The 23,564-nt window shown below is 40.4% G+C and overlaps 3 protein-coding genes and 1 pseudogene across 3 annotated transcripts; 1 reads left to right on the top strand and 3 right to left on the bottom strand.

The window, feature by feature from the left end:
- Positions 1–4,284: 4,284 nt before the first annotated feature.
- On the bottom strand, positions 4,285–12,641 carry LOC130990986 (receptor-like protein kinase FERONIA; annotated as a pseudogene).
- Positions 12,642–13,540: 899 nt separating this feature from the next.
- Positions 13,541–16,158, top strand: LOC130989711 (uncharacterized). Its single transcript, XM_057913779.1, has 2 exons — positions 13,541–15,563; positions 15,636–16,158. Exons 1-2 carry the CDS (start codon positions 13,555–13,557, stop codon positions 16,141–16,143), a joined length of 2,517 nt encoding a protein of 838 aa, XP_057769762.1. The 5' UTR covers positions 13,541–13,554; the 3' UTR covers positions 16,144–16,158.
- A 3,608-nt stretch (positions 16,159–19,766) lies between these two features.
- LOC130989710 (uncharacterized) lies at positions 19,767–20,591 on the bottom strand. The gene is made up of 3 exons (XM_057913778.1): positions 20,537–20,591; positions 20,290–20,454; positions 19,767–20,206 (listed from the first exon to the last, which is right to left on the bottom strand). The coding sequence occupies exons 1-3, from the start codon at positions 20,570–20,572 to the stop codon at positions 19,781–19,783; spliced, it is 627 nt and encodes a 208-aa protein (XP_057769761.1). The 5' UTR covers positions 20,573–20,591; the 3' UTR covers positions 19,767–19,780.
- Positions 20,592–20,685: 94 nt separating this feature from the next.
- On the bottom strand, positions 20,686–23,261 carry LOC130990985 (uncharacterized). The gene is made up of 2 exons (XM_057915194.1): positions 22,158–23,261; positions 20,686–22,077 (listed from the first exon to the last, which is right to left on the bottom strand). Exons 1-2 carry the CDS (start codon positions 22,932–22,934, stop codon positions 20,686–20,688), a joined length of 2,169 nt encoding a protein of 722 aa, XP_057771177.1. The 5' UTR covers positions 22,935–23,261.
- Between the last annotated feature and the right edge of the window lie 303 nt (positions 23,262–23,564).

Raw genomic sequence — 23,564 nt, 5'->3', positions numbered from 1 at the left:
TCTGCACCTTTTCTCTTAATATTTCAGAAAATTTGTAGTTTACATGCCACCCCAGTTCATATATGTGTAAGCCCTTTCTTGAAGTTTTCTTCAATCTATATTCTCTTGTGGTTTGCTCAAACAACAAATTTGAATCTTAAGATACAAATGTAAATAAGTGATCACCCTATAAATCTATATACCTATTATAAAAGAGTCTTGTTTTATAAAATTTGATTTGCCTATTATGTCCCTATTTTTAAATCAATTTTAAGGGCAATGATGTAATATCATATTATTATTATTATTATTATTATAAACATATAAGAATTACACTAATCACAATTCTAAATAAGTTCAAATTCTTCAAAATTACTACTACTTTCTTCTTTCTTCCCTCTTTCGTTTACCCTTTCATCATAAATAAGTTAGTGAAATAATTTACTCTTTTAAGCTCTTTTCGCATATATAGGTGTGACGCCCGGGGACGAAGTACGGAGTGATCGCCGGTGCAAAGAGGCACGGACAAAGAGCGGCTCCGGTTAAGACTTCCAAGCGGAGGGGCGCATGGATGAACCGGAACACACCCGAACGAGAGGGATTCCGAGAATATGCAGGTATGGGACTGCATATTCGAGGAGAGCTTAAAGGATTTGATTGGGCTACTCATATCAATAAGATGCATCTTCTTTTCTGGTGCCCAAACGGAAGAAACTCCAAGGTTAAGCGTGCTTGGCTTGGAGCAATTCCGGGATGGGTGACCCCCTGGGAAGTTTCTCAGGGAGCGTGCGAGTGAGGACAAAACACGCTAGAAAAGACTCGTATTGGTCTGTGGGGACAGCCGCCAAGTTTGGAGCCGGGCTGTTACAGGTGGTATCAGAGCTGAACCTCGCGGAAGCTGGTGGGCCTGTGACGCCCGGGGACGAAGTACGGAGTGATCGCCGGTGCAAAGAGGCACGGACAAAGAGCGGCTCCGGTTAAGACTTCCAAGCGGAGGGGCGCAGGGATGAACCGGAACACACCCGAACGAGAGGGATTCCGAGAATATGCAGGTATGGGACTGCATATTCGAGGAGAGCTTAAAGGATTTGATTGGGCTACTCATATCAATAAGATGCATCTTCTTTTCTGGTGCCCAAACGGAAGAAACTCCAAGGTTAAGCGTGCTTGGCTTGGAGCAATTCCGGGATGGGTGACCCCCTGGGAAGTTTCTCAGGGAGCGTGCGAGTGAGGACAAAACACGCTAGAAAAGACTCATATTGGTCTGTGGGGACAACCGTCAAGTTTGGAGCCGGGCTGTTACAATAAGTTTGTATGCTAATCATATGCATGCAATAGAGTCGTTACCTAATTAATGTAAAAAATCTCAATTCATATAATTATCAAAAAAAGTTACATGGTTATTCTGTATTATGACCGTTTTGTGTCTCAAAATTTGATAAACCTATCAATATTTTGATTCAAACTATATAATTCTGATTAATTTTGAATTATTATTAATTTGAGCATATATATTTCTACAAGTTTTGTATTATTTTTCTTCTTGATTCTAAAGTATGAGTACTCGCAATTCTTCATTCACATCAAGCTCGCCTTTAGCTAAAAAAATTTCTTCAACAACACCAAAAAATATAATGCCAACATAGCATGATGCGTGAATTTTATTTTTTATAGAGTAGGTTAATTTAGGCATAGCCAAACCATCTGGCTATACATGAGTTGGAATTTTTTTCTTAATCTTTTTTTAATATTGTACGTAATATTACAGCCGCATAGATATACCCACAAAGAAATGAAAAGGAAACGTTCTAACCTAAAATAGTAAGTAATACAATGTTTTGAGAATAATATTTATTTATAGATATACATTAAATAATATTTATTATATTTAAATCTATTGTTTATAGTTGTAGGTTCGGTGCTACATAAATTAAAAAAGGTATGTCCGATTGCACTTATTGCGGTGCTCCAATTGCACTTATTGTGGTGCTGCGAAATATCAATATGAGGCTACTTTTTGTTGTGATAATGAAAAAGTTATACTTCCTTTTTATGAAATTCCTGAAGAATTGTTCACAAGAATCTATGGATTTTCGAAGAAATATCCGCTCATACAATTGTCTATTCCATTTGCAAGAGAAGGAATTTACTATTTTTTAGCACAAGGAACGGTTTATCATGATCTTTCGGAATTGATCCCACAAGATTCAACTCCTGGCTTATTTCAATTATGTTTATGAAACATGAAGCGAGTAGAGAACACAATGAACAAATTATATCCTAAATAGTAGTGAAGAATGTCACAAAATTTTTGGAGGTCAATCCATATGTAAAAGTTTTTTGAAGATTGAAAGATTATTCTTCTATATATGGAAAGTTCAAAAAACATCATAACTATAGTAATCCAGAAATTATAATAAAAAGAAAAAAGGGAGGTTTGTCAATGGATAATGTTGAATTTCATATATCCAAATATGTGAACTTAGATCAACGAGTATATAATTCGATCTCCACATGCAAATCAAATTGTAAGGTAATAATGACAACAATACCATTTGAGCGAGATATCATGATTCATGCTTATTTAGGTGATAGACATAGAATAAAATATTATTATGGGTCTTATGATCCTTTCTAGTATCCACTCATTTTTTCAATAAAGTAAAGATAAGAACAGTTGAAAAGTTATTAAAGTTATTTGCAATCAAATTTTGAATCAATTAATCCCTAATTAAAGTTATTTGCCACCATTTTGAATCAACTAATCTAAACCAACAACTTAATATTGACTATAAATCTCGATTCTCCATATATTCGAGAACCTTGAAAATTTAATGAAGTCTTTTCCTTTGATCTCCTAGACATTGTCTTCTATCTCCAACTCATTTTTATTTCAATAAATGTTTGTGATGTATTCTTTCAATTTCACAAGTGTCATAAAGCAAAATAATAAGAATGTATCATGTCAAGAATATATATATTTGCTATAAACTACAAATCTTAAATATAAAGGAACCCATACTTTATTAGCAAGAAGATTGTTACAACAATTTATTGTTGATATGTATATAAAATTGGAGACGACAAGACTATATTTCTATAGCCACAACCAATCAAGTATGAGAGAAAAATTATATCAAAGAATTGTTGATAATGTTTTCAAAGGAGAATTGTAGTGAGGGAATGAAGTTGGCAAAATAATTATTTTTCTTGCAACGTTTATCGGGGGTCCAACATTAGATATTAGACACATATATCTTGATGCATTGATATTAGTACAAAGAATTAGAAAGTCAATTTTATTTATCACAATGACATGCAACACAGAACGAAAGGAAATACAACAAAAAATAAATTTTGGACATGTAGATGCATATATTCATGTAATTGAAATTCCAAATTGAGGATTACCACATGTCTGAAAATAAGATCAATTCTACAAATGAAATTGACAAGTTTGTGTGTGTTGAAGTTCCCGACGAAGAAAAAGATTCTGAGTTATTTGAATTAATGAAAAAACATATGTTGCATGGTCTTTGTGGAGAGAAGAATCCAAAAAATTTCTATTGATGTGAACATAAATTTACATTTAATAGTTTAGACTAACTAATAGTTAACATAGTTGCTTTTAGTTAATCTTTTATTTACTAGCAATATTTGACTTTTCATAATTTTAATATGTATTTTAACAAACTTTATTCACAATAATTTTCTCAATGTTATCCTGAGTATTGAGTACTGCATCTAATATGGTTGATGAGGGGTAAACCACGTGTCAGCGTTGTGCGAATATAGTGCTAAAATCTTTCCCTCTATTATTATTATTATTATTATTATTATTATTATTATTATTATTATTATTATTATTTTGGACACCCAGCCTTGATAGCTCAGTTTTTGACAGCTTTGGATCTTAGCTTTGTTTCAGCCTTGGAACTTAGTTTTGCAGCTTAGCTCTGCCTCAGCCTTGACAATCCAGCTCTGCACCATCCCTTGACAGTTCACCCTCAAAACCAAGATTATTATAACGAGATTTGGGCCCAATTGCCTCCATTAATGGGCTTTAGGACTAAGTTTACTTTATAACTTATAAATATGATTCTCGTATGTGGATTGAAGGGGGGCTTTTTTCATTCTTATGGCATGACTCAACCTTGTTATTGTAAAATCGAATAATTAATAGTGAAATTTCTTGATCTCCTTGAACGTACATCTTTCTATCGAACCACATAAATTCTTGATGTTATTTTCTATTTTCATTTATTTCGTTGTTGAGATTAATTCCATGCTCAACAATAGTTACGTAGTCTATAAAGATAATTTGTAGCATAATATTACATCAAGTAATTCAGCATCTACATATACGTGCAACGCACGTTTCCTCTGCTAGTAATTATAAATACAGAATAACCTCCTCTTTAACACATATAAAATGTTGTGTTACTTGGAAGTGCAGTTTTTAACTGTCTTTTTCTGTAAATGATCATGAAGTTGTGTCACAATAAAACTGACAGATTTACCTTTCCAGCGTGCTGATGAGCTCTATTGTTCCATTGCTGGCAGGTTCATTAGTGTGTACATGATCTTCTCCGGGGAGTCGTCGCGGCTTTCGTTGCTCTACTTTCGGCTCCACATGTGGCTCATCGCCTTCCAAAATCTTGAGAACGCAAGGCATCTTCGGTCTGCAGTTTGGATCTCGTTGTGTGCACAGCAGACCAACTTGAATGCATCTTAGTGCTTCATCCACCAGAAATGCACGTCCAAGTAAGTTATCTACTAGTTTTAATGGATTTGCTTCACTCCAAAGTTTCCATGCCTGAAACATGATCGTGTTCATAAATGGATCGTAACTTTGACGTACATAATTAGGGTGTTTATTGAAGTGTCCCACATTGGATTGGAGATAGTGGCATGAGCCACTTTATATGGTGAGGCAACCCTCTCCCTTACAAGGCCTTTTAAGGGAGGAATGGGCCCAATATCCATTTCTAACATGGTATCAGAGCCAACCCAATCCAATGATGGCCCCCCCCCCAATATCGTTGTCAACAGATGGCGTTTGGGATAATCCACGCTGCGCGTGCGGGGGGTGTATTGAAGTGTCCCACATTGGATTGGAGATAGTGGCATGAGCCACTTTATATGTTGAGACAACTCTCTCCCTTATAAGGCCTTTTAAGGGAGGAATGAGCCCAGAGAAAATATTTGTTAGAGAGAGAAAATCGAAGAAAAATGAAATTAGAATAATATATGATGAAAATAAAAAGTCATAGTTGAATTATTTTTATAAAATGAGTGTTGCTAATAAGATAATGAGAAAATAAGTTGGGGTAGATGAAGTTAAGCTTTGAGGAGCTTATAAGCTCTTAGAGCTTAAGCTGATTAGGAGCTTATTTTGCCAAACACCTTAAAGGAACTTATAAGCTCATAAACAGCTTATAAGCTACTCCGTCTGTCCCACTTCAAATGTCTCAAAACCATAGGACTTATAAGCTACTCCGTCTGTCCCACTTCAAATGTCTCAAAACCTCAAAACCATAGGACTGGTTTTGAGACATTTGAAGTGGGACAGTGGGAGTATGTTAAAGAGCTTATAATCTCAGCCAAACACCCTCCCTCTTATATGATTGTTTGATTTCATTCATACTTACATAGCTAGGAAGGAACATCATGGCCTCCCCATAAGCTACACTCCAGACTCTCCTGCCGCTTAGAATCTCAAGGACTATGATTCCAAAGCTATAGACATCTGATTTAACTGAAAGCTTCCCCTGCTCGAGGTATTCTGGAGGCATATAGCTTCTGCAAAGACAGATAATACAAACTTGGTAATAAAATAAATTTGGAAAGAGGAGAGAAGAGGGATAGACCAAATAGAGAAGGATCCTGAATTTACGAGGTTGTCCCGGCTATTTCTGTGGTTTCTAATTCATGTTGATTTTCCTCCAGTGTCCTGGAAAACTCAAAGCCTGTGATTTTAGGATTCATATCAGCATCCAAAAGAATGTTTTTAGACTTGAGATCTCTGTAAATCACTCTCAGCCCAGAATCTTGATGAAGATAAACAAGTCCTCGCGCGATCCCAGTTATGACTTTGAAGCGTACAGACCACAGAAGCCATTGCAGGCGTTGATCTCGATGTTGTGCTTCAGCAATGAAAATAAAAGTTTTTCATAGTGTACAGACCACATAAGCCATTGCAAGCGTACAGACCACAGTAACTCATCTCATTTCTTAATTACTATTGCTTTGACAATGAAAATGAAAGAGTTAATAGTATTTTATATTCCGAACTTTCAGTGTTTTTCATAAAATATTTCGGACTTTCATTTTATCCTAAAAAATCCTGAATTTTTAGTTTTTTCCATAAAACATCCCGCTATACAAAATTCAATGACGAAAAGATAACAAAAAAAACCCCGAACTTTCAGCGTTTTCCAACAATGGTGGTTTTTAATATAGTTTTCCAACAATGAAGGCTCCCAAGATATTTCTTTCGGCAAGATAATTCATCTTTTTGTCATCGAATTTTGTATAGCGGGACATTTTATGGAAAAAACTAAAAGTTAGGAATTTTTTGGAGGAAAATGAAAGTTCGAGACATTTTGTAGAAAATACTGAAAATTCGGGACATAAAACACTTTTAAGCTAAAATGAAATGCAGTTCTTTTCCAACAAGAAAAAAGATTTGGAAGAGGTAGCAACCAACCTATAAAATTATCTAGACTTCTGTTTTCCATGAACTCGTATACCAGCAACTTTTCATCTCTATGAGTGCAATAGCCTAGTAATTTTATGACATTCCGATGCTGAAGATGGGAAAGCAAAAGAATCTCAGCTTTGAAATCCTCCAGAGCTTGTGAGGATGTTGGTGAGTGCCTCTTAACTGCGACTACTTTTCCTGTAGGTAGCACAGCCTATACAAATGCATGGTTTAGTTAGGGGGAAGGTTGTGAAAACTTTGTTATAATGAGTGCTCATTCAAGAAATAACTCACCTTATAAACCTTGCCAGATCCTCCACGCCCAACTACATTTGAAGATGAGAAACGGTTGGTGGCAGCTGCAATTGTAGCCCAACTAAACTTGGGCAGTTGTATGTCTGCGTCAAACGTCTCTGTTTTTCCAACAGAGACTTGAATGTTGATAGGATCTTCTTTGGTTCTACCGTGGCGGGGTCCTGATAATAACAACTCCCTTTTCTTGGATGGTTTAACTCTGTTCCAAAGCGCGCCCCATGGACAAGGTCGCGATGGCTTATTCATTAATGAATTTATCCCGCGTTTCTTTTCTGATGGAGCATTGATGAGCACTGACAGCATTGCTGTTAGTTTGTTGCATTCTAGGCAGAGTGAGTTTCTGCTGATATGTTGAGGCAGTTGTTGTATCAGTTTCATCATCAGGAACACTTTCTATCTCATTCGCCACCAAATCTGGTTTGCTTTCCTGTTGCTCAAGTGCAAACTCTAGCTGTGTTACAGCTTGAGACATTGTTGGTCGATTTCTTGGTTCATCAGATAAGCATCTTTCAGCAATCCCAACAAATGTGTTGAGGCTGTCTGGTCTAATCTCCTCTCTCACACTTGGATCAACAATCTGATTAACTTCCCCCTTCCTAATCATATCTCGAGCCCACCACGACAAAATATGATCATCCCCTGCAACCCAAGAATCCACAGCTGCTCTTCCACATAAGACTTCCAACAACACCACCCCAAATGCATAGGTGTCACTCTTTCTTGTTAGTCTACGCGTGCGGAAGTAACTAGGGTCGAAGTAGCCGAACGTGCCCTTGACATTTGTGCTAACATGGCTCAGCATTCCATCTTCGGTTTTGGCCAATCCGAAGTCACAGACCTTAGCTGTGAAACTTTCATCCATCAAAATGTTTGAGGCCTTCACATCACGATGTATAACTCCGTAGCTCGTGTGGAGATAGTCTAGTCCGCGACCAGCACCAATGCAGATGTTGAGGCGTTGCTTCCATGTGAGATAAGAATAGTTGATGTTTTGCCTTGGAAGTTTGTAGAGATGGTCTGCTAGTGTCCCTCCGCCCATATAGTCGTAAACAAGAATCATTTCTCTCTTCTCATTGCAATAACCAATCAGGGAAACTAGATTGACATGTCGGAGCTGAGAAAGTGTTTCAATCTCTGTCAAGAACTCATGTGCTCCTTGTTTGGAGTTTGATTTTAACCTTTTCACAGCAACAGTGTTTTGTCCGTTATCAATGAGGCCTTTGTAGACTTTACCAAATCCACCCCTTCCAATTAGAAGTGCCTCACAGAAATTTCTAGTGGCTAGTTGGATCTCAGCTAGTGAGAAATGGCGACAGAGTTGTTCAGCCCTGGCTGATGGTTTGTTTTCTTCCTCACTGCTGCTAGCTTCCCAACATTCTCTCAGCTTATGAACAATGATGTTTACCAGACAAATTAGAGTGATTGCGACAGCTGAAATTGCATCTCTATGACCAGAAACATAGTCCAAATTTTGGATGGTTAGTGATGGAGAATCCTGTGGACTGGCTAGACTGTTATCGGTATTGCTCAGCTTAGCTATCTCGAATCCTCCGAGCACTCCGTGTCCATCTACGAGCTCATCATACGAGCGTATGGAGATGGAGATATCGCGTTTAGCCTCTCTTTTCAGCCCCCTCACTGTCAGCATATAGTCTCTATAACGAAGTATGCGATTTCCTTCCCTTTCCTTCCCCATGTCAATACTAGTGAAAGCAACCATTTCATTAATTAGGACGTCAAACAACACTTCTCCGGTCTCTGAAATCTTGAGTCCGAGACCGGAGAAGTGAAGCCTGATCAAGTAGTTGAATCCTACTTGGACTGCTATTCTCCATGTGTTGCTCTCCATCTTCTCTGCTTTCTGAGTTGCCCACTTTGGAAACAAGTCCAAATCTTCGGAAAATGGAACCGGATCCTGTTTGATCTTTACTCGATGAACTATCTCAAGTGCAGTGCTGTCGCCAACAAAGATCACAGACCTCTGGCCAAGAACTTGGAGTCCACTATCCCCGCCATGAAAGTAAGAAAGGCTATCTGGCACTGAGATTATCTCAATGCCATTAACAAAAGCATATGCATGACTACTTTCAGGAGTGAAAAATATGTTCAATTGTTCATTTTCCTTGACATATAAACAGAAATCCTTGACAAATGAATTGACACCAAGAGCATCAGCAGTGAAGAGAAGCGCTAAAATTACTGAGCAAGATAAAAGGTCCGGCTTCAACAGCGAATAAGTCGTGGAGGCCGTTAAAGCCTTTGTATGGAGCGGGTTTAAAATGAAGGCGGATGATTTTCTGACCTGCATTCACTTGAAATACGTAGGAGAACTGGGAACGAGAGACTCTTGCCGTGGTGTAGGGAACTGGATGAGCAGAGGCCGACTTCTGGATGGGAGTCGACACTAGTGGACGAGCCTTTCAGCTGCAGCAAGGAAGAAAGCTTTGGTTGGTGTATGTCTCCATGCCATTTTCTGCCATTTTCTGCTACCGAATGCTCTCTTGAGCCACAGTTGATGGAAACATCATCATTCCTAGCAGCTGCGGGTGTGATGACGAAGAAGAGAAAGTACAAGAATGAGTAGGAATTCGACAGGGATGCATAGCTGTGCACTGAAGCCAGAGGAATGGACATTAGGTGTTAAATGATCATGTTTGCAGTCCAGCTGTTGCTGAGATGCAGTCTTTAAGACATATTCTATAGTGATTGGACTGTTTAATCAATTTAGTCCTCACTTTTCATATGTTTCATACTCGTCGGTCACAACAATCTGTAGATTAAAACAAAATTGAGAGACAGATCTTCTTGGAAATTGAAAGTGCAATTTCGTCTCAACATATATGGGTCCTACGATACTCGTACAAATCCATAAATTTTCATGCACGTATAAATTTTGTACATAAACTTTTGTTGGATGTTAGTATACATTACGGGTGCGTTTACTTTGATGGAAAATGAGAGAAAAAATATATTTTCACTTATTTTCCATCATTTTCACAGTGTTTATTATGATGGAAAATTTTCATTCGGCCAGAGTGGAATATTTTTTCGGACAGCTCCTTTTCACTCATTTTCTCACCAATGTTAATATTATCCTAGGGTAAGGGTGTGAAAATATTTTTCAACATTTTCTCATTTTTTCATCTTTTCTTATCCATCATTTTTCAATGAAAATTTTACAACCAGAGTGAACGCATCTAAGAGACTAAGGGTGTGTTTACTTTGGTAGTAAAATTTTCATTTGAAAATGATGGATAAGAAAATGTGAGATAATATTATCTTTTTCTCTTTTTTTTTATCATGTGTTTACTTTGTTAGAAATAGATGGATAAACAAATTCAAATGTTGGAAAATATTTTCACACCCTCCCAATAGGATAATATTATCCAACATTTGCGAGAAAATGAGTGAAAAGGGGCTGCCCGAATAAATTTTCCAGCCTGATCGGAGAAAATTATCCATCATAGGAAACATGTGAAAATAATGGAAAATATATTTTTTCTAACCTTTTTTATCAAAGTAAACACACCCTAAAAGTACATTCTTGTCTATATCATATGTAATAATTCTTTTGTGGAAGAGTATTAGTTCTTGACATTACTGTCTTCTTGAAAGTGACATATATTCTGAACTTTTACATTCAGAAGTTTCCATCTCTATTTAACTACATTGACCGGTGGCAGCATATATAATTTTTTCCCCAACTGAAACTGGCGGTGCAATTTCTATATTAGCTGTCAAAGGTGTGGTGGAACAGATTTTCTTCTTATCACTGCTCCTTCCAGACATGATCAACAATCTAGAAGTTTGGATAACATGAATGCCTCTTCCTATGAGTATGCACATCCCAACTCCAGTAGACCGGCCCTCCTCTTCCAGAACACGAGCCCGGTTCAATGGGGGTAATGATCGATGGCGAAGTCTATTGCAGAGGAGAAGTATGATGTTGAATCTGATATGTAGAAAGTCGAGATAAAAGAGATAAATACTTGAGTAAGAAGGTATACAAATTCGTATCTATTTGAGCAATGCAAAGATGTAGACTCTGATTTGTTGGTCAAGCTCACCATGTGTTGCAAGTCAAATACATGGCTTACAGTAAGAGGTGAGCTGTATATAAGTGGAACCCTCCTTAGATGTGATAACTGTGTCCCAAACAAGATTAGTCGTTGAAATTATTGGTTGCTGCCATGATCTGATTTAATTTGAAAAATTGTACTGTTTATGTAACCAATAATAATATTCATCTGAAAATCAAAGCTGAGATATCTTTCTTCCATATCCTTTATTCCTTCAAGCTTCGACATGTTGCTTCCTTCATGTTTTTAATACTTTAATTAATTTAAAACCACAAGTTTAGTCGTAGTATTTTACTAGTAGCTATTTTAATTGAAAGAACCATGATTATATGAATCTTATCTGAAATACCCATCACTAATAAATAAATATTTTTGTGGACATTTATTTTTCGATTGGTTATTGGTAACCATGCATGTATTCAATCAAGAAAAGCTAATCTTTGCTGTCAAAGTCCATCCAGCATTATCTGGTGCAATTTTAAAGTAGATGTGAATTATGGCTCTGCAAAGCTTGAAGTTATCTTTGCAAGACAAAGTTAGCATGTGGATTATGGGTTTCTCATATTGAGCCAAGTGCTAAAATGGGAGCTCATTCACAAAATATGCAAGTCAGACCTGCAAATAGCAGTAGGTTCAGGAAGCCACAAATGATACTTAAGATAATAGGTATTCCCTTCGTCCCTCAAACATCTTCATCTATTTCCATTTTAGTCTGATCTCAAAACATCTTCATAACTTATTTTTGGAAATAATTCCACTAATAATTATCCTTACAATCTTCATTTTTTCTAGGACTCATTTTTTACTTATCAAATATACAATTAACTTCCTATTAAAATACGTGTCACGCTCTATTAAGAAGATATTTGAGAGACGAAGGGAGACTTAATTTAAAGTGGTTAGCCGATGCTCTCTATTAGCATAAGCATAACAAACTATCAACTAATGAGCACACATGGTCCGTCGTCTGATACTACAACAACTCCCTTTATAATTAAAGAGTCATTGTGGTTGTGTGCATGTATTGGCCTAACTGGTAGGAGGATAATGCCCAAGACTTGAGATCCTGAATTTAAATCCTCAATCACACAAATCTTTAAATTTCTTTATTACTTATATAATTTATCAAAAAAAAAAAGTCATTGTGGATCATTTAATCATTAAAATTTTGGATAAATCCTCCGCCTACTTTCCATCTTAACAAAGGACGATGCATTGCATCCATAACCATACATATCTAGCACACCTAAACCTTAATTAACAAAGAGGAAACTAATCAACAAATACCAAAAAATAAAAAAGATAACTTTTTTAGCTCCTCTTTAAAACTAACTCTTTTGTATACCAAAATCTGTGAAAGGACTAAAATACCCCTTACGGTGCCCACCACTTGAAGCCAAAGTCAAACCCGTGTCCACGATGGCGGACACGATGGCGACGATCGTGGACACGACTGTCGTGTCCAACGTGGGCACGATGGTGGACACGACCATCGTGCCCATCGTGGGCACGCGAGCCATCGTGCCCACCCCGTCCATCGTGTTCACCTCGGACGACGCCCCCATCGTGCCCACGCCGAACGACGAGGCCCCCGACGTGCCCACCCCGCGAGCGCGCAGTCGTGCCCACGACGGTCGAGGCCAATTGCCCGTGGGCACGATGGCCACGACGGGCCGAGGGGACGATGGCCACGACGGGCCGAGGGGACGATGGACGCTCACGATAAATGGCTCGAACGTGGTCACGACGCCGTGAACTCCGGAATGTCATTAATGAAGTGCAGATTTGGTGAATCTTTTCGGTTGAGACTAGGAATAACTTTTGTGATGAAGAGGTTGTTGGTGATAATAATTGTGGAAGCTTGTAGTTGTTGTAAGAACGAAAGAAATCCAAAACCACGAATTAAAACCAAAGAACGAAACAAAAAGAACCACGAATTAAAACCTAAACCCTAATCAAAGAAATCCAAAGATCAACCATAAAGGAAGAAGAAAACAACAAGAGGCGACGTTCCTTCGTTCATCTCGCTTCATATAAAGGTATGTATGTTTTGTTCCTCCGTCTACTACTCACAAGCATGAAATATGAAAAAAAAAACGTGAAAAAACATTCTAAAAACGGCTTTTATGATTGTTTCGTTGTTTGAACGTTTTGATCTCATGGAAGTATATATGTTGATCATGAATATTGTTTATTTTGTTTCAAATAGGTCACACATTAGAGTTTATGTTTCGACGTCATGTTATTAGGGTTTAGGGTTTAGCCCACATATTCGAAGCACACCATCGTCATCACGATGGCACTCACGATCGTGGCCACGATCGTGGCCACGATCGTGTCCACGATCGTGAGTGCCATCGTGATCATGATGGTGTGCTGCGATCGTGGGGTTGACAGTCCATGTTTTAAGGTACTTTTAATGGTTTTCTGACTGTTTATATTACATTTTGTTAATTTCAGATGTCGGGGCGACGTATTATGATACATCATGGCGGTCGTTGGGAGCGATCAACATATATAGATGGGGAATTCTTTGTTGCGTATATCGATTCCGGTACAATTAATCGTGCTAACCTCGTGGATCTTATTAGAGAGGGTTTGGGATATCGAAATGAGACCGAATATACGTTATGGTACGTCACAAACATCAATGGTATTAAAGCAAAAGTTCTATTGAGGGGAGATATGGAGTTGCTTCGATGGTTAGCAGATCCTAGAGAGGATCCAGAAGTTTATGTGATTGAGAAAGGCGGTTCTTCCGGCCCCGATAGTAATGTGAGCCGCAACACTATGAGAGGATGTACCTCGGCTGTACATCATGATCAAAGAATGCCGTATCATGAGGAAGATGATGAAGAGGTATTCGATGAGGATTATGAGGAAGATGAAGCAGAGTCTACATCTGAAGACGATGTGGAAGATCGTCGCAATGAGTTGCGACATTTTTCATCGGATTATCAGACTGCAAGCTATGTTGAGCATGAACATGGCTCGCGCGATTGGGATATTCCATTTCCGCACATTGAAAGTATATTACAGTTGGGGTGGGAAGAGTATCATCCAATAGCCTACGGACTGCTCGAGGTAGGGGCCATATTTCGATCCAAAGTAGAGTTGAGGATAGCTATAGGAATTTATCATTTGGAGCACTATCTAGAGTTTGCAACCGATCGTTCTACAGATTCTCGTGCAGTGTACATATGCAAGAGTGGTAGGAAGAACTGCACTTTTAGATTATGTGCAGTAGAGGCTGCAACTCTTTGGAGAATTACTAAGTTGACATTGGATCACACATGTCAGGCGGATTTGAATCGTGTTACTACAGCACGGTCTGTGAGTGGCGAGGTGGCTGCATATTATTTTGCCAAAAAATTAATCGATGAGAAGGTTGTTTTGAGGCCAAAGGAGATGATTGCTGAGATGCGTAGTAAGTATGGCGTTCAAATGCTATATTGCTTCGCAGTCAGAACTAGGCAGCAGGCGATAGAGAGAACGTATGGTGACTTCAATATGTCATATGTGAGGCTTCCATCGTATCTTTATCTATTGAAACAACGTAATCCAGGGACTGTTTATGATTTGCAGACGACTCGTGAGGGAGTGTTCTGCCACATGTTTGTTGCCCTCGGGCAAAGTATTCGGGCTTTTGAGCAGTATCTTCGACCGGTGATTGTAATAGACGGAACCCACTTGAAGGGAAAGAACAGAGGAGTGTTATTTGTTGCTGTGACAAAGGATGGGAACGATCAAGTGTTTCCTCTAGCAATTGGCCTCGGACCAATAGAGAACGATGAGTCGTGGACTTATTTTCTCTACAATCTACGGCGGTGTTACAATCCTCCAGAAGATTTATTAATTGTGAGTGACCAACATAAAAGCATTCGGAATGCAGTTCAAGCCGTGTATCCAAATGCATTCCATGGACTGTGTTATCACCATCTGTTGAAGAATCTAACGCCCTATGGGAAGACAGTGGCCACGGTCTTCTATGAAGCAGCATATTCTTATCGTCACGAAGTGTTCGAAAAAATTTTTTCATTGCTGCACGACGCTAGTCCGGATGGAGCTCACCGACGACTTTCTCAAATTGGACCGGAGAGGTGGGCTAGGTCAAAGTGTCCGGTGCAACGCTATGGATTTATGACGTCTAATGCAGCGGAATCGTTTAACTCTCGGTTGTGGTGGGCTAGGCGTTTACCAGTGTGCTCTTTACTTGAATCGTTTCGCACACTTTTGGAGGATTGGTTTGACGAGCGACGTACATCGTCTGAATCGAGAGATCATGTGTTAACGGTGTCTACGTTCAACAAGCTATCTAATTCTGTGCAAGCAAGTCTCTCTCTTACTGTTCGAGCCACCACCGGACTTGTGTATAAAGTTGAAGAGGATGATCAACAATATCAAGTCGATCTTCAGAATTGGACTTGTGAGTGTCGAGAGTTTGATGAGGATAAAATTCCATGCAAGCATGCGGTTGCCGCTATAAGGTATGTAAAATTTATTTACTTTTTAATTACATTTTAATTTGTTTTTAAGCCGAAATTATATTGTTTTATTAGGTGGGCGGGCAATGGTTTGAATGTGTACGATTTCGTACACAAATATTTCAAACAATATGAGTTGACACAAACTTATGCCGAACATGTTAGTCCAATACCACATCCGAGTGAATGGAATGTGCCAGGAGATGTCTTATCAATCTATTGTAGTCCACCCGATCCGGAGACTCTACGTCAGTCTGGGCGTCCAAAGATGAGTCGTACTCGGTCAACAGTTGAAGGACTACCCTCACGACGGCGTCAAGTGTGCTCTAGGTGTAATGGAACGGGACACAATAGAAAAAAATGCACAATATCTATCCCTGTGGGTGGGGTGGATTTGAATGTTCCATTTCAAGAAGCAGAGTTTGAGGAAACTTCTCAGGATCCTTCTCATGCCACAGATGAACCATCTCATGATACGGAGGAAGCACAACCGACCCAGAGACGTCGGAAGAAAAAAAGATGTAGCAATTGTGGAGAAGAGGGTCATGATATTAGAGCATGTCCAATGCCCCTCCGTGAATAAATGTAAGTTGTTAAACTTTTTGTCACTTCTTAGAAGGAACTTTGTGTCCAATATCTATTTTAATGTTCATTTAGTTTGAATTTAATCCGTTTTTTGTATCAATTGAGTTTTTGATAGTGGATGTTGGTGTTTTTAACACAGTCTGCCGTGATCACGATGGCAGCCTCCCATCGTGATCACGATGGGAGGCGGCCATCGTGATCACGATAGGAGCCTCCCACCGTGATCACGATGGGAGCTGCCATCGTGATCACGATGGGAGGCTGCCATCCTGATCACGGTTTTGTCACGAATCTGTCATCGTGACATTCATTGGGTCTCCGTGAGTAAGGCATATTAAAACGACATTTATTATCATTACAATTTACAACAACAAAAACATCAATTTACAACAACAAAAACAACACAAACAAACATCAATCTACAACTAAAAAGATTTAATCGTCCTGACGATAAAAAACTCCACGGAGTAAGAAAAAAAACGGGTCTCCGTGGAATCGGTACGCAGCATACCTTTGATCAACCTACAACAACAAAAAGCAAAAACGTTTTACTTAAAATTATGTAAACTTATTAGAAATAACGATATGTAATACAATAATAGAGAAATCATACCGAACATAAGTAGGTAAAGTCCTCGTCGCTTATTCGAATGTCGTTATGCAAAGGATCCCATTTCACATTTTCATCCTTAATGAGTTGCCGAAATAAAAGATATCGGGACCTCAGCGTGTGAATCTTAACGGCGTAAAAATGTCTACTATGATTCACATCAAAGTAGGTATTCATTTTTTCAGTAAGGCGACGAGCGCGGTCGATTTCCAAATGCTGTGGACTACCATCCCAAACCTCATTGTCAACCATCCTCATCAGCTTTAGTAAGAAGTAATACTCCATATCCTGGGTCCATTCGTTCCTTGGATCATCGGTGAACCACATTTCACGTTGAAGCCAATCTAGAGTGTTTAGATAATTCATTTTGTGCGGAAAAAAAAAGTTATGAAAATAACTTAAAAGGTTTAGTGATATGAGGAGTGGGGGTTTGATCCCATTAAATAGAGAGTAATACTATGCAACCGTGATCATTGTAGGCACGATGGTAGCCATCGTGGGCACGAGGGACACGATCGTGGGCACGATCGTACCATCGTGCACACGATCGTGGGCCACGATCGTACCATCGTGGGACACGATGGACACGATCGTGGGCACGATCGTGGCCCACGATGGCAATCCATGTGTGCCCATGGTGGTCACGGGCGCAATAGTGTTTAACTATTTTGAATGACAACTAGTCACGGGTGCATTTTTTGGAAAATGTGTTCAAACACACGGGAAAGCATAATTAATGAGACGAATCAATTATGTCCCACATGTTTTTCGAATAAAGTGTACGATTTCACGGCGTCAAAGATCGTGGACATGGTCGCTGCCATCGTGGAGCACCATCGTGTTCACGGCATGACCCCACGATCGTGCCATCGTGAGCACGATGGACACGATCGTGGGCACGATCGTGGTCCACGATGGCAAGGGACCCATGCCACTCACGAGTGCAATAGTGTATAATTTTTTGGAATGACAACTCGAAAGTCACGGGTGCAATTGTATATAACTCATTCTCGTACTCTATTTAAGGGATGAGGGGATGAGGAGGTCTCATATCACAAAGCATTTTGAGTTAATTTCATAACTTCGTTTTGTTACAAAATGAATTATCTCAATACCATAGATTTCCTTCAACGTGAGATGTGGTACCCCGCCGATAGGGGTGATTACAAGTGGACGGCTCAAATAGAGTACAAATTTCTCACAAGGCTATTGAAGATGGTCGATTGCGGACAGTGGGATGGCAATCCCGAACATCTGCAAGATGGTCGACAACGCAGACTTTGTGAAGGTATGAACTGTGAATTTGATATACATCACCAGCTTAATTTTTACCAGGCTAAAATAAACCAGTTGAGGGACCGATTTTTCAAATTTGGAAACCTCCTTGAGGATCCCAGTGTGAAATGGGATCCCATGCATAACACAATGGAAATCAGCGTCGAACAGTTGCAGGCGTATAGTGCGGTATGATACAAACATTGTATTACATATACTAATTTCTATAATTTCACATAATGTTAAGTAAACCTTTTTTGTTGTAGGCTGATAGAGGCTATCTTGCGTACCAGTGGCACGGAGAACCGATGTTTTTCTTGCTCCGTGGAATTTTTTATATTGAAGAGGATGATTAAATTATTTTAGAATTGTTGGTAGGATTGGAATAAAGAATGTATGGTGTGTTAGCATAATGAATGCCGATCGTGTTAGCATAATTCTATTGTTTGTGTAAAATGTGTTATCAAACTATAATACATTCTATGAAATCTTATAAGTATTTTCAAACTAGATATTTTGTAGATCTCAATGTATATAACCTCAAATAGTTTAATTTTGATTAGAAACAAAGGTTGAGTGATAAAATATGATTTTAAACATAATATAATACACTAACAAGTCAATAATCGTATTTAAATTCGAAATTGAATGATTTTAATAACCACACGATGACTACCACAACCATCGTGTCCATGGTCGTGAGTAATACATCGTGTGCACGATCGTGGGCGCGTTCGTGGCCGACCATCGTGCCCACGACGGTTGGACACGATAGCCATCGTGTCCAACCATCGTGGGCACGAAGGTCGGCCACGAACGTGGCCACGACATTTTTTTATCGTGTGATGTTTATTTCTTGAAATTTATGATGTTATATTCGATTATTTAACATTCAACATAATATATATCTTCTAAAAAACATTTTAATACATAGTTTATTGAAAATTTTATCGTAAAACACATAATTATATTGTTTGTGTAAAATGTGTTATCAAATAATACATTCTATGAAATCTTATAAGTATTTTCAAACTAGATATTTGTAGATCTCAATGTATATAACCTCAGATAGTTTAATTTTGATTAGAAACAAAGGTTGAGTGATAAAATATGATTTTAAACATAATATAATACACTAAACAAGTCAGTAATCGTATTTAAATTCGAAATTGAATGATTTTAATAACCACACGATGACTACCACAAGCCATCGTGGCCATAGTCGTGAGTAAGACATCGTGGGCACGATCGTGGCAACCTTCGTGTCCAACCATCGTGATCACGATGGTTGCCCACGATGGCCATCGTGTCTGCACGATCGTGGGCACGATGGTTGGACACGAAGGTGGCCGTCGTGGGCACGGTCGTTTGGGCAGGGGAAGTGGAACACGACGGGAGGGCAGGACACGATGGGAAGGACACGACGGGAGGGTCACGACGGGAGGGAAGAACACGATTGTAAGGACACGACGGGAGGGTCACGACGGGAGGGAAGGACACGACGGGAAGGACACGACGGGACGGTGACGACGGGATTGCAGGACACGATGGGAGCTTCCCATCGTGCTCACGATGGGAAGCCCCCATCGTGATCACGGCAGCCCATCTCACCTTCACGGTAGCCACCATTACCAACAACATACGATGGCAATATACAAAAATCAACATCAAAAAGTGAACAACATACCAAATTAAAAGCAAATAACATGAAATATGTCTCAATAAATCTCAAAATAAGTCTCAATATGTTTCAAATTTGAGTGAGACAAAATATTCTAGATCCTACAATCCACCTATACTTCTTGATATATTTTTCGTTGATTTGTTCCGAATGTCTCAGCTTTTTGTCAGGAGTGGCAACTAAACGATCAAGATACATGCAAGCGAAAGGGCCGCAACTGTGGTTGTCGACCTGGGCGAACTGGGCACTACTCGGCATCTTACGAAGCTCCATCTCGTCTTCTCTCTTTATCCGAGTTGTGTTCTCCCAATAACCGGAGAGCTCTAATAGACGAGGCATGAGACGAGTAATGGGCTTCATCTCATCGTCGCGCACAGAAGCCTTGCCTTCATCAAACAGGTGTGACAATGAGTCATACAACTCGACCTTCCAATCAACAAGTCGAATTCGCACAGTGACCCAGTGATTTTTGCCCACAAGACAAATTGCAACAATCTGTTGAAAAAAAAAATATAACTTATAGTTTAATAAACCAATAAGAATACCAAATGCAAATTACACTAGTATACTATACTTACAAAATCTACATTCCACCACGGAGTTGAATTTGTCGTATCTAGCCCTTTAACCAAGCGTTCGAGTCCTTCAGGTAAAGTCCATTTGGGATATGTTGGCTTTCCCTTCACCTTCTTAAAATTGGGATCCTTTGGATGCAGTCGGGTAAGCTCGGCATGCAATACAACCTACAAAAAGTTGCAAGATACAAGTTCAATAATAATGATAGGAAAACAAGAATCACAAATGAAGGATCATAGTAAAACTTACATAAAAATCAGTGCCGATGACTAAAGTAGTAGACATGCTTTTTTCTTTGGCTATCCCAAGACGTGTCCGAATAAAAAGCACGTATTGGTCTATGACCTGTGAAGCATAAACTTTGAGGTTAGTTAAGGATGTACATAACACAATACAAATTATGAATTAAAACTTACATCTTGGGTGAAGTCCATGTCAGTATTCTCAAGATCATCGAAGAACTCTTGATTTAAAGGAGCTTCTGTCGCAGTCACAACTGCAATGGAATTAGGTCCACTAATTCTGAATTTTCTGTACTGAGTCCTCAATACCTCAGCAGTAGACGGACTTTGACCCTTAAAAGGAGTCCGAATAGCAGCAGACGGTCTACGCTCTCGAGGCCCCAAACTCTTATCGCCCGTGTCCTCATCCTCATCCTCCCCAAACTCCTCGAGATCATCCAAATCAACACTAGGCTCAGATGTTTGTACCTTATCATGTGGCTTAGACGCTTTCTTGGCCTTGTCAGGAGAATGTAAGGTACAAACCTTATCATATGGGATATAGGTCTGGTAAGAGGCTCCCTTGATAGGAGAGTGCGACACAGGTACCACAGACTTGAAGAGGTTGGTAAACTGTTGCAAAGCAGTAGCCTCATCGGCGGGGGCATGCTGGGGCTGCAAAGGAGTACCGGCCTCGTTGGGGACGTGCTGAGGCTCCCAAGAAGCACTGGTCTCGGTGGGTATGTGCTGAGGCTGAAAAGCAGTAACCTCCTCGATGGGTATGTCCTGAGGCTGAAAAACAATAGCCTCATCGGCGGGGGCATGCTGGGGCTGCAAAGGAGTACCGGCCTCGTTGGGGACGTGCTGAGGCTCCCAAGAAGCACTGGTCTCGGTGGGTATGTGCTGAGGCTGAAAAGCAGTAACCTCCTCGATGGGTATGTCCTGAGGCTGAAAAACAATAGCCTCCTCGGTGGGGGCATGCTGAGGCTGCAAAGAAGTACCGACCTCGGTGGGGACGTGCTGAGGCTGCAAAGAAAAGGCCTCATCGGCAGCGACATGCTGAGGCTGTGGCTGGCGGGAGCGACTCTGAGAGTGGTGGGAGATAACATCCTCTTCCCGGAAGAGTGGAGGACTCCTAGAACGCCTCCGGCCGGAAACTGCCCTCAATCTGTCATCGATAACTGCTCTCAATACAGCAAGAAAGCCTGTATCAGAATCATCAGTCAAAACTGCCCTCAATCTATCATCGATAACTGCCCTCAATCTGTCCTCGATATCATGCCCCCTGTCAGTGCCCCCTTCGTTGTCTGGGCAAGGCCGTCCGTGCACACAACACACTCTAGCTCTCTCTCCCCCCTCTGTTGGAGTGAGAAGTGGAGTGCTCTGTCGGGGGCGCTTCGTCCCGCGTCGTGCTTTCTGTACAGGCGCCTTCAATGTTGTCTCATATCTTGAGGCAACGCGTACAGGAGCCTCGAAACGAACATCAAACATATCCCCATTGTCGAAGCTCATCATATAGTACTCATCTAACTCACTAGATGTAGCTTCCAACACAGGATATACCGGCCGCTACAAAACAATATAACATGCACAATATTAGAATTCAAATTTTAATATAAAAAATTATATAATAAAAAGATAAAACGTACCCGCTTCTCTAAAAAAGTTGCAAAATCAATCTTCCTCATCTGTCGAGTGCTCCATCTCAAACAACGAGGCAATATCTCCTCGCGCTCTCGAAAGCCACATTGGCTTCCCAAATCTGGAACGGCCTCGTACGACCAAATTTGTAAGGCCCAAACCGGACCATAAAAGTGGTAATCTTTTTCAGCTTGGTCCGGGGCAATCCCAACAGTGTCTATGTAGTAAGACAATGCGCCATACGTGTATGAGCCCCATGGAAAGGCATCCCAACGCTCAAAATCCTCAACTAATGTCCATGCCCAATCCTCGATCACTGGATTATCCCGACATAGGAGGAATAGATAGTACACCAAAAGATTGGCAGCCTTCAAATAGTCTTCCACATCCTTGCCAAGGCTCTTCTCATTGAATCTCTTGCGCAACACATGCACCTTCGTGGATACACCATTGAAGAATCGATTGAATATACCATTCCGTGGAGGCTTGTGTTTTGCATATGGATCAAAATCACTGTTGCCAAAGTGAAGTCCCGTGACAAGGGCATACTCCGTCGGCCTAAATCGAATGGTCTGTCCACCAACTTGAAACCAAGACTCGTCACATGGTATATCGCTACCTTTCAATTGACGAGCTAGCAAGTGATGTAGAGCATTACTTGCACTATGGTTTCTCTTGATATCAATCAACCGTCCTACTACGCCTTCTTTAAATCTCTCTAGAGCCAACGGACCGCCTTTATCAAGTAAAACATTCTTGACCTCCTTCAATATATCGGTCCTCATATAAAGATTAACTCCACGGGTCACGTAGATCAATGTAGGCCTTTTCCAATCACAATTAATCTACAAAATCAATGTATTAAAAACAAATTAGAAAGATAATCATGTATTTGAAACAAATAATACAACAATAAAAAAAAAAAAAAAAACGAAGCGGGGTAGGCGGACTGTCGAGATCACGATGGGAGGCTCCCGTCGTGACCACGATGGACGCCATCGTGGGCCATCGTCGTGACCTCGACGGCGCCATCGTGCCCACGATGGGGAGCCTGCCATCGTGAATCCGACGACGAGACCCCCGTCGTGCCTACCCCGCCCCAAACCCCCGTCGTGCCCACCCCGCCCCAAGCCCCCGTCGTGACCACGATGGACGCCATCGTGGGCCATCGTCGTGACCTCGACGGCGCCATCGTGCCCACGATGGGGAGCCTGCCATCGTGAATCCGACGACGAGACCCCCGTCGTGCCTACCCCGCCCCAAACCCCCGTCGTGCCCACCCCGCCCCAAGCCCCCGTCGTGACCACGATGGACGCCATCGTGGGCCATCGTCGTGACCTCGACGGCGCCATCGTGCCCACGATGGGGAGCCTGCCATCGTGAATCCGACGACGAGACCCACGTCGTGCCTACCC

The sequence above is a fragment of the Salvia miltiorrhiza genome, chromosome 6 (genome assembly GCF_028751815.1).
Source record: "Salvia miltiorrhiza cultivar Shanhuang (shh) chromosome 6, IMPLAD_Smil_shh, whole genome shotgun sequence".
Classification (NCBI taxonomy): Eukaryota; Viridiplantae; Streptophyta; class Magnoliopsida; order Lamiales; family Lamiaceae; genus Salvia; species Salvia miltiorrhiza.
Note: the sequence above shows the minus strand (reverse complement) of the source record. Positions and strands in the feature narration are given on the sequence as shown.

Coding starts and splice junctions, on each gene's coding strand:
- LOC130990985 (XM_057915194.1), bottom strand. CDS start 22,934: ATGAGGACCGATATATTGAAGGAGGTCAAGAATGTTTTACTTGATAAA. Junction 22,078..22,157: donor CAACTTTTTTAGAGAAGCGG/GTACGTTTTATC, acceptor ATTGTTTTGTAG/CGGCCGGTATATCCTGTGTT.
- LOC130989711 (XM_057913779.1), top strand. CDS start 13,555: ATGATACATCATGGCGGTCGTTGGGAGCGATCAACATATATAGATGGG. Junction 15,564..15,635: donor CATGCGGTTGCCGCTATAAG/GTATGTAAAATT, acceptor TTGTTTTATTAG/GTGGGCGGGCAATGGTTTGA.
- LOC130989710 (XM_057913778.1), bottom strand. CDS start 20,572: ATGTCTACTACTTTAGTCATCGGCACTGATTTTTAT. Junction 20,455..20,536: donor TCATCGGCACTGATTTTTAT/GTAAGTTTTACT, acceptor AACTTTTTGTAG/GTTGTATTGCATGCCGAGCT. Junction 20,207..20,289: donor CGTGGTGGAATGTAGATTTT/GTAAGTATAGTA, acceptor TTTTTTCAACAG/ATTGTTGCAATTTGTCTTGT.